Genomic DNA, 11240 nt, shown 5'->3' with positions numbered 1-11240 from the left:
ACCATATACCACGGGTATGACAAAACATCTATTTTTACTGCTCTAATTACATTGTTAACCAGTTTCTAATAGCAATAAGGCACCTGGGGTGTTTGTGGTATATGGCCAATATACCACGGCTAATGGCTGTGTCCTAGCACTCCACGTTGCGTCGTACATGAGAACAGCCTTTAGACGTGGTATATTGCTTAAGTCTACATTCCTATATTCCTTTAACCTAGAAGACTCAATATGATGTGGTTCTTTTCTCCCTGTCATAGCTAGATATACAGTTAGCTTCAGACAGTTGTGATGGGTGAGAATGTTAGCTCCAGCTGATCCACTGCTCCCCTTTATGAGGTATGAAACCTGGAATCCTCTCTGTGTGTGATGACAACCCCTGCGTGCTTTTAACAGGGATTCGGCACCGTGGCGTGGTGAGCTGCTTCCTATCGCGCTTTCTCTCTTAACACTGTGACCCCTGACCTGTTACTCGCCACTCTGTTGGGTCCGCCAATAATGACATCACAGCGTTTTGATTGAAAACACTTGAGTTGTGCCAGACGTCCTTGCATGCTTCTCTCTCTCTCTCTCTCTCTCTCTCTCTCTCTCTCTCTCTCTCTCTCTCTCTCTCTCTCTCTCTCTCTCTCTCTCTCTGTCTCTCTCTGTCTCTCTCTGTCTCACTGTCTCGACCTTGCAAAGAATTCTGGGATGCGGGCCAAACCCTGCAGTGTACTACCTCACCCTAAAAGATGGGAACCCAAACCACTAAAAGAGCTCAAGACTATAAGGGTGTTGAGATCCTTAGCTAAGTCGTATAGGAAATATCCATTCAATTGTGTCCTATGGAACGAGAGCCACGGGACTGCACCATTCGTCATAGTCATTCAGTCTGGGGGATTTAGCCGAGTGTGAGACCCATCATCTGATCTGAGATCAGCTTCCCTAAACATAAACTGGCCCGGGACCAGTCCTTAAGGGCGTGAAGTAAGCGTGCCACAGAGCCCTAGAGCCACTCTGTCTCCTTCTTCCTGACTGTTGGGAACGAACAGATGCCTCGTCGCACGCTACAATATTAGAAACACTTGTGTGTGTGTGTGTGTGTGTGTGTGTGTGTGTGTGTGTGTGTGCCAGGGAAGGGGGCGAGCAGTGCTTGGCCCTCGAGACGTGGTCAGTTCAGTGTGGCTGAGATAAGGCTAGCGTGCTAGTGAAATGTAAACACTCTACAACGTATACTGTAAGCTAGCCTTCAAACTCTATCAAAGCCTGTCTGCTCCAATTGACTCTGACCAGGACTGCCTCTGCTAATACCACTACCATGTGTTCAACAGGAGTGGAGTCAAAGAGCAATGTGGCTAAGGGGTTAGCGACGCCCGCGCTCTCTGGTTTTTGGAGTTTGAAACTTCAAAGCTAGTTTGGGAAGGCTCTGAATAGCATTAATGTTTCACTTCATTCTCTCTCCCTTTGGACTTTTGTTGGTGGCCTGTCAACTACAATAGTCACACGTTCCTATAGTGTTAAATACACGGTGCAGTTCTGACACAGCTGGTGTTAAAGTGTGTGTGTTTGTTTTGTTTCAGAGTGTCCAAGCAGCAACGTGTGTGGTTTCCCCCTGAGTGGCTACCTGAGGGAGCAGTCCTGGTTCTGTGGCAGAAATGCCAGGATGTCAGCGTGTCTGGTGAGCCTCACTTCTTCTTAGGTGACAGATATTTTGCCAACTGTCATTTGCTATATATATATATATATATATATATATATATATATATATATATATATATATATATATATATATATATATATATATATAATATACCACTGAACAAAAACATAAAGGCAACATGAAATGTGTTGGTCCCATGTTTCATGAGCTGAAATTTAAAAAAAAATCTCAGATTTTGTACATACTTTTGTTTTACATCCCTGTTAGTGACCATTTCTCGTTTGCCAAGATAATCCAAAACCTGACAGGTGTGGCATATCAAGAAGCTTATTAAACAGCATGATTCTTACACAGGTGCACCTTGTGCTGGGGACAATAAAATGCCAAACTAATATCTGCAGTTTTGTCACACAACACAATGCCACTGATGTCTCAAGTTGAGGGAGCATGCAATTGGCATGCTGACTGCCGGAATGTCCACCAGAGCTGTTGCCATAGAATTTAATGTTAATTTCTCTACCATAATCCGCCTCCAACGTCGTTCTAGAGAATTTGACAGTACGTCCAACCGGCCTTACAACTGCAGACCACGTGTATGGCGTTGCATGGGCGAGCGGTTTGCTGATGTCAACGTTGTGAACAGAGTGCCCCATGGTGGCAGTGGGGTTATGGTATGGGCAGACATAAGCTATGGGTAACAAAACACAATTTCATTTTATCAATGGCAATTTGAATACACAGAGATATCGTGATGAGATCCTGATGAGTGTACTGATTGGTGTACCATTCATCCGCCACCATCACTTCATGTTTCAGCATGATAATGCACGGCCCCATGTTGCAAGGATCTGTACACAATTCCTGGAAGCTGAAAATGTCCCAGTACTTCCATGGCCTGCATACTCACCAGACATGTTACCCATTGAGCATGTTTGGGATGCTCTGGATTGATGTGTACGACAGCGTGTTCCAGTTCCCGCCAATATCCAGCAACTTCGCACATCCATTGAAGAGGAGTGGGACAACATTCCACAGGCCACAATTAACAGCCTGATCAACTCTATGCAAAGGTTATTTGTCACGCTGTATGAGGCAAATGGTGGTAAACCAGATACTGACGGGTTTCTGATCCACGCTCTACTTTGTTTTGAGGGTATCTGTGACCAACAGATACATATCTGTATTCCCAGTCATGTGAAATCCATAGATTAGGGCCTAATTTATTTATTTGAATTGATTTCCTTATATGAACTGTAACTCAGTAAAATCTTCTAAATTGTTGCATTTTATATTTTTGTTCAGTATAATATTTCTGTCAGCTATGCATTCAACGCTTTTAAGGCACCATCTTTCAACCAGACAGTATAGTTGAGGGCACTATAAGGTTAGGTTGTGCCACAGTATTGACTTTTTAGTGCCCACAACTGTTCAATGCTGTACAGTTGGTCCTCAGTCTGTTATTGTAGTGAGACTAACTAAGTGATATCTTCTACCTTTTGAGTACCACATGTTGTAAGAGCAATGTAACGTTTTTAACTCTGTTGTGCAACCAGGGAGAGTCTGTTCACGGGGTCCTAATAAATACTGAATACTTAAAAACATTTCATTTTTTCATTTCATTTATTTTCTCTTGTTCAGGCTCTGGAGAGAGTTGCCAAGGGCCAAGGGGTAAGTACTATATACATGTATATCAATACGTTGGACACATTTTGGCCAAACTACAGTTCAATGAGTTGTCTGTGTGAGAATGACATCATGCAATCATAGTTCAATCAGTTTTTTTGGTTGCTACAAATTTGTGCTCATCAAAGATAATCAAAGCTGATCAATTGAATGATTGCACCCAGCAACTGGCCACGTGTGTTTCCCAAACGTGACAGATCCTGTCTTTATATTACGCCTTCCAGAGCAAGTGGATACGGATGCCTTAGAGCACACTGTTCCCATTCATATCCAGGGTCTTTCACATACAATAAGGCCTGATTGAGACTTACAATACTATAGATATTTGAGCCGCCAACCTTAGGCTGCGTACCAAGTGGCACCCTATTCCCTATATAGTGCACTACTTTTGACAAGGGCCCATAGGGCTCTGGTCAAAAGTAGTGCACTATATAGGGAATAGGCTGGGGTCAAACCCGTGCGGGGTCAAACCCGTTACACGATACCGCCCGGACCATTCATAATTAATGTTTCTGAATATTAATGTAATCACTAAGGGATGGGATTGTGTGCTTAAATGGCAGCTGGCGTCCAACAACCAGTCTGATTGCACTCAGATCATATGTTGAGTGTGGTATAAGCATTGGGTATTGTCACAAAAACGTTTCCTCCAATGTGTTTTAATACACACCCTAATCACTGGCAGAGAATGAATGAATATCTCAAGAAAATTGTTTTTTTTGTAAGCGTAGATAACATGGGATCTTTGAATATTTTCTGTCTCCCACAGATTCAGATGGAGTCACTCTTCTATAGGGCCGTCCTCCATGTGATTCTAAGGGATCACTACAGCTCCATTAAAAGGTAGGTTTGGTCTCCCTGGTTAGGGGACATCCAAAAGCAGTAGGCTATACCAGACTACTGAGAGAGTCCAGGTGCCTCTGTCTTGGCGGGTCTGCAGTACCGTTGACAAAACCTGTTAGCTTGGGTTTTTACTGGCCCTCATTTTATGGTTTGTGGCCAATTTGTAAGAATCTCTACTTACTCAAATTCATTCCGCTAGGATACAAAAAACACAGACTTCTGATGTGAAGATACAACAAGGGTATTCTCTACCCCTCTAGCTGAAGTCATGGTGAATAGTCATTTTGAACGCTGTAAGGAGCAGCCCACAATGTAAGATCGTCAGACTTCCTGAATGGGTTGTTGACTGCTGCTGGGTAAAGTAGAACAAGTGAAGAGGAATGATTGATCCTGGTGAAAACAGAACGGAGAAATCTACAGTTGGTCTTCTCAGCCCCAGAGAGACAGGGGAGGTACCCTCTGTATTACACACACACACAAAGACAACCCCCCCCCCCCCCCCCACACACACACACATAGACAACCCCACACACACACACACACGAAGACACACACACAAAGACAACCCCCCCCCCACACACACACACACACAAAGACAACCCCCCCCCACACACACACACACATACACGAAGACAACCACACACATACACACAAAGACACACACACGAAGACAACCACACACACACACAGACAACCACACACACACACACACGAAGACAACCACACACACACAAAGACAACCCCCCCCCCCCACACACACACACACACACAAAGACAACCCCCCCCCACACACACACACACACACACACACACACACACACACAAAGACAACCCCCCCCCCACACACACACACACACACACACGAAGACAACCACACACACACACGAAGACAACCACACACATACACACGAAGACACACACACAAAGATAACCACACACACACACAGACAACCACACACACACACACACACAAAGACAACCACACACACACGACGACAACCACACACACACACACACACGAAGACACACACACACGAAGACACACACAAAAAGATAACCACACACACACGAAGACACACACACACACGAAGACACACACACAATCACACAAAGACACACACACACGAAGAGAACCTCACACACACACACACACACAAAGACACACACACACACACACAAAGACACACACACACACACACAAAGACACACACACACACACACAAAGACACACACACACACACACACAAAGACAAACTCACACACACACACACACACACACAAAGACAACCTCACACACACACACACACACACAAAGACAACCTCACACACACACACACACACACAAAGACAACCTCACACACACACACACACACACGAAGACAACCTCACACACACACACACAAAGACACACACACACGAAGAGAACCTCACACACACACACACACAAAGACACACACACACACACACAAAGACACACACACACAAAGACAACCACACACACACACACACACACACACACAAAGACAACCTCACACACACACACACAAAGACAACCTCACACACACACACAAAGACAACCTCACACACACACACACACACAAAGACACACACACACGAAGAGAACCTCACACACACACACACAAAGACACACACACACACACAAAGACAGACACACACAAAGACAACCACACACACACACACACACACACACACACACACAAAGACAACCTCACACACACACACACACACACACAAAGACAACCTCACACACACACACACACACACCCACGAAGACAACCACACACACACCCACGAAGACAACCACACACACACACAAAGACAACCCCACACACACACAAGATGACAACCTCACACACACACACACACACACACACACGATGACAACCTCACACACACGATGACAACCTCACACCTCTCACTGACATGTCTATCCCCGTAGCCTACAGGACACTGGGTCCCTCACTGAGTGAAATCAGGATCCCATACCTCATTAATGGACCTGACCACCTCTCTACTATTGCATGTGTGATGACCGTTTCACTTTGGTTGCTAGGGTGTTGTAGTGTAGCAAGGGAGGAAAAATAAGAGAGGGAAGAGCACATCGGATGACTATGACTTAATATACACTGGTAGGCTGATTTCAGCGATGGTGATTTGGGGGTTGAAAGAGCTGTCTTCACGTGTGTGTCGTTGGCAGTGAGAAGCGTGTGGGGAACGTCTACTCCAAGGCCACCTCGTTCGTGGACTACGTCTGGAGAGCCCTCCGGAGGCTGGAGCTGGACGGGTCAAAGGTCAGTGATGGGAGATATCACAGTATTAGGGCGTTTTGGGAACAGACTTGGGAATGTTCTTCAGAGCAACATATCATCAGGGGGAATCCCACACTGCTGCTTTGGACAGCAGGAAAGCAACCCATAATGTATTTGGGGTAAAAAAAAAAAGTATTCTTGGCGTAAGATGTGAAATCCCGTCGAGAGGACAGGCTTTTAGCATAGCTCTGTACAATTGAACTGACAGTAAAGATTATCTGTAATGGTACCCGAAATCCCTGTACAGTTGAACGTCTTTGGTTGCTCTAAACCATCTTTGAACCTGACACATGAAATCTACAGGGCTCTTTATGTAACGATACTCTAAATCCTCCTCAGACGAGGAGAAGAGAGTGGGATTTGAAGACCAATGTGCAGCGAGGTATGATGACATGATTTATTTAAGACACGACAAAACAACAAACACGACGTAGACAGAAAACGAACTATACTTGAATAAACTACAAAAACAAATAAACGATGAAAACAGACCTGGACACGAACTTACATATAACTTGAAGAACGCACGAACAGGTACACGGCTACAAACAAACGCTACAGTCCCGTGTGGCACGAACATACATACAGACACAGGAGACAACCACCCACAAACAAACAGTGTGAAAACACCTACCTTAATATGGCTCTCAATCAGAGGAAATGAAAACCACCTGCCTCTAATTGAGAGCCATATCAGGTCACCCTTAAACCAACATAGAAACAGAAAACATAGACTGCCCACCCAAACTCACGTCCTGACCAGCTAACACATACACAAACTAACAGAAAACAGGTCAGGAACGTGACACTTTAGAAATGGACAAGTTGTGTAATATGCACCTAGAGTACTGTGTGATCATGGGTAAGGCATTGTTAAACAAACAGCGAGTGCAGGGCTTAGGGAATATGTCTCAACTGGCTCCTTCGAGTCGTTCTATAAATGAGAGATTTCTTACTCGTGAAGCCTGGGATTAAAAGTGTTCAATGGTTTGTGTGTTACCACTGTCATGTTACTCACCTATCACCTCCACACATGACCCTGCTCTGTCTCCAACACTCCTCCCTCTCTCCCATCTCTCCCTCCTCCATCTTTCTTTCACTACCTCTTCTCTGCCTCCCGCCCTCTCTCCCTCCTTCCTTCCCTCCCTACCAGCTGTCTGACGGTGTCATACAGGGTTACCATGACACATACCGACCCAGGATGGTTGAGATGGAGGCCTTTAACATGGTAGGTCCCAACTGGAATTCTATAGCACTACTACCTAGAGGAAGTATCATCACTCTGAATGAATGGCTCACATAGGACTTCTATGGCTATAGGAGCATTGATTCTCTTTGTCCAGCACTTTCTGTTTTGGAGTGGTTATTAAGCCTTATTTAACTTGGTTTACGTTTACACAACTCCCTCAATGACTTGTGTAAACTCTACTCTGAGTAAATAATCTGGCAAAAAAAGTGATATATTTACTGTCCTCAGGCTGCTAATGAAACCTAGTTTTGAAATCAGAGGTGTTCTATTTCAATGACGTTACAACAGCCATGCCCTGCTCTGCTTTGATAAGGTGCCTAGTTGTATTCCGTTGGATCCCATAGTGTTGAAGTACACTTAACAGAAGTACACTTAAAACTAGTGTTTACTGACCTGCTACCTGTGTTTACCCAGCTGAAGGTGACTTTGGCTCCCTGCATCGAGGGCCTGATTCTCCTGGACCGCCTCTGCTACCTGAAAGAACAGGTACAGGAACAGCCTCAACCACAATGGCACACAACAGACTTGGGATGCATCTCAGTAGTCTAATGTGGCTGCCTCTCCTTGTCTCCTTCATTTGCACTGATCTGAATAGGATCGGTGAGACTAAAATGGTGGATGTCTACTGGGGATTTGCTTTCACTTGTCCAATTCCTACAGGTCTGTGCAGATAAAGGAGAGGAGACAAGGGATGGGGTCCACTATTGAGATGCACCCCAACTACAGCACACCAGTCATTGTTACTAAAAAAGGAGAGGCCTCACTTCCTCCTTGTTCATTCTCTCTCAATCCCTCCAACCTGTGGTCACACACCGCCACACACCGCCACACACCGCCACACACCGCCACACACCGCCACACACCGCCACACACCGCCACACACAGACACACACAGACACACGCAGGCCAGATATAGTGGTCCGGTCCCTATGACTTCAAACGGCCGCTGCGCGACACCAAACATCTCTTTTCCTCATTGTCCCATAATTACCTGTGTCTGGTTCTCCAGAGCTTAGTAGTGGGTGAAAACATGACCTCAGCCGCCAGGCCAATGGAGGGAACTATTGTTTCTCCCTCCCAGCTACAAACAGAGGTCTGGGCCTGGAATGCACATTGGCTGGCTAATTGCTATAGGGTGTGTTCATTGATTCACAATGTGATAGGACAAAAAGGAGAAGGATTCTTGGAGTGTGGTTTTAGTGGCTTTTGCTGCTACAGAGACAATGGCTATACCGTTCAAGCCTGGTCCCAGATCTGTTTGTGCTGTATATGCAACATTGACCATAGAAGTTGGCTATACAGCACAAACAGATTTGAGACCAGACAAATACTGTACCTGTTTAGCTGTTCCATGAATGTTTTCTCAGAAGGGATTTTGGATGACGTGGTTATGTAGACTATTAGTTGTCTTCGGTCCGTCTCTTTAAAGTGATACAGTGGTGTGGCCCTTAGAATGGTTGAGCTATTTACTGAATGACTTGGGTAGGGGAATAATGTAGTGATTATGACTGTTACGCGATGGCTTCTGCTTAGGTCTGATATTCCCGACACGTAGTCCCACCTTCCTGTTAGGTTCAGAAGTTTAGAATAGCTATTGTCCATTTCCTGCTCTGAGAACATGCTTGGGGGGAAAAACCCTTTAAAACGCTCCGCGTCGACACTCTTCAAATGTAATGCTAAGTGATCCTTGTGCCGATTTGTGAGGAGTTCTCAAAGTTATCACACGCATTAGACGGCTATATGAAAAGCCTCCAGATTCAGATCTCATATGGAGTCCTTTCTATTGAAGTCATAGCGGCGTGTACTCAACGGACGTGTCGTTGAAGGCCCCTAAACTCAGCTCCTATAACTGCTGTATGTTTATCCATAGGTCTTGATGATCTGCTTGTCCCAAACATTAAAGGAGCTTTGCGACTCGTTACATTTCCCCGACGACAGGTCACTTAAGTCGGGAGAAATCCGAGGGGACGCCATTAGGCTTGAGTTCGCGCTGTGGAGAGTTTGAAGTGTTCCCCTTATTACAGACCAGGGGTGTAACTTCACACCGTTGTACCCCGGGCCAAAACGAATGACGTAATCTGTGATTTGAGTGATCGTAATGAGCTATCTAAGTTTGAGGCCTTGTACAAAAGTGTTCCCTAACAGGAATATGTAACAGAAATTGATTAGAATGCAGATTTTTTTCCAAGTTCAACCAAAAGTGTCCACACTCAAAATGACATATACTGTGTGAGCGTGCGTGCGTGTGGTGGTCAGTGCAGGCTGTTGATTTAGCTTTGTACAAAGCATAGCTCTCAGTGCAGGCCTACCAAACACATGGAGCCATAATTGGTCAGTATCTGTAAGGTATCAAGCCAGACTGTGTTCAAACATAAAGACAGTATTCAAACATGCTGCTTCCAGCCTGTCAGAGTCCACCTAACACAATATTTGCACAGATGTGACTACTCGAGGGAAACGTTACAAAGATCTTTTACAGGGGAGAGAGCAGTTCTCATCTGAGGCCCCTCGCGGCGTGGTTCAAAGACAAACTCTGCGGTGCGGTGGTGTGTCATGGGGGGAGGGGTCTTTGACGTTGTTTTCTAACTGTTTTTGTTCTTCTTGTCGTTGATGTCTGTTACAGGAAGACGTGGCGTTCTCCACTCTGGTGCAGCTCTTTGATCCACTGTTGTCGCCGCGCTGTTACGGAGTTGTCGGAGTGAAGGCACCTGGGACGGAGTTGTCATAGTGAAGGCACCTGGGACGGAGTTGTCATAGTGAAGGCACCTGGGACGGAGTTGTCATAGTGAAGGCACCTGGGATGGAGTTGTCATAGTGAAGGCACCTGGGACGGAGTTGTCATAGTGAAGGCACCTGGGACGGAGTTGTCATAGTGAAGGCACCTGGGACGCAGTTGTCATAGTGAAGGCACCTGGGACGGAGTTGTCATAGTGAAGGCACCTGGGACGGAGTTGTCATAGTGAAGGCACCTGGGACGGAGTTGTCATAGTGAAGGCACCTGGGATGGCGTTATCATAGTGAAGGCACCTGGGATGACATCATAGAGTTCCTGGAGATGGGACAAATTGCATTTCCTGCCATTTGAATGTTTTATTTTATAATTTTTTTTGCTGACCATGATTTTAGCAAGGTTTTAATGTGATGATGTACTCCTTACTCAGTCACGTACAGATATGGGTTCATTGTTTAGTGTTTTCTCTACTTTTGCCTCCTCTGGTTTCTGCCAATCATACTGTACTATGGGGTGTACTGTACCATATTGTATTAATAAATCATTTTTAGAAGATAAAAAAGTTCCTGCTGTGTTTTCTGCTCTTTTCCCACCACGGCTGGTCTTTCTCTGAGTGCCTGCCTTAGAGGACCAAACATTAAAACCACATGGTTAAAGCACCTGGAAAAAACATCTCTCCTTCCCTCCCTCATTGCTCAGCTCTTACCTCTGTCTTTTATTGATTTATTTATTCGGAACAAAAATATAAATGCAACACGCAACAAT

At 45.2% G+C, this 11240-nt stretch overlaps 1 protein-coding gene across 1 annotated transcript; it reads left to right on the top strand.

The window, feature by feature from the left end:
- Positions 1-1341: 1341 nt before the first annotated feature.
- Positions 1342-11031, top strand: LOC129850371 (probable methyltransferase-like protein 25). The gene is made up of 7 exons (XM_055916824.1): positions 1342-1657; positions 3278-3307; positions 4092-4165; positions 6384-6477; positions 7649-7723; positions 8159-8230; positions 10368-11031. Exons 1-7 carry the CDS (start codon positions 1643-1645, stop codon positions 10470-10472), a joined length of 465 nt encoding a protein of 154 aa, XP_055772799.1. The 5' UTR covers positions 1342-1642; the 3' UTR covers positions 10473-11031.
- The last annotated feature ends 209 nt before the right edge of the window (positions 11032-11240 follow it).

Source organism: Salvelinus fontinalis, unplaced genomic scaffold (genome assembly GCF_029448725.1).
Source record: "Salvelinus fontinalis isolate EN_2023a unplaced genomic scaffold, ASM2944872v1 scaffold_1973, whole genome shotgun sequence".
NCBI classification, from domain to species: Eukaryota; Metazoa; Chordata; class Actinopteri; order Salmoniformes; family Salmonidae; genus Salvelinus; species Salvelinus fontinalis.
This window is presented reverse-complemented; position numbering and strand designations above follow the sequence as displayed.

Excerpts from the sequence above, each read along its gene's own strand:
- LOC129850371 (XM_055916824.1), top strand. Across the intron at positions 6,478-7,648 it reads TGGAGCTGGACGGGTCAAAG|CTGTCTGACGGTGTCATACA; the intron begins GTCAGTGATGGG and ends CCTCCCTACCAG. Across the intron at positions 7,724-8,158 it reads AGATGGAGGCCTTTAACATG|CTGAAGGTGACTTTGGCTCC; the intron begins GTAGGTCCCAAC and ends GTGTTTACCCAG.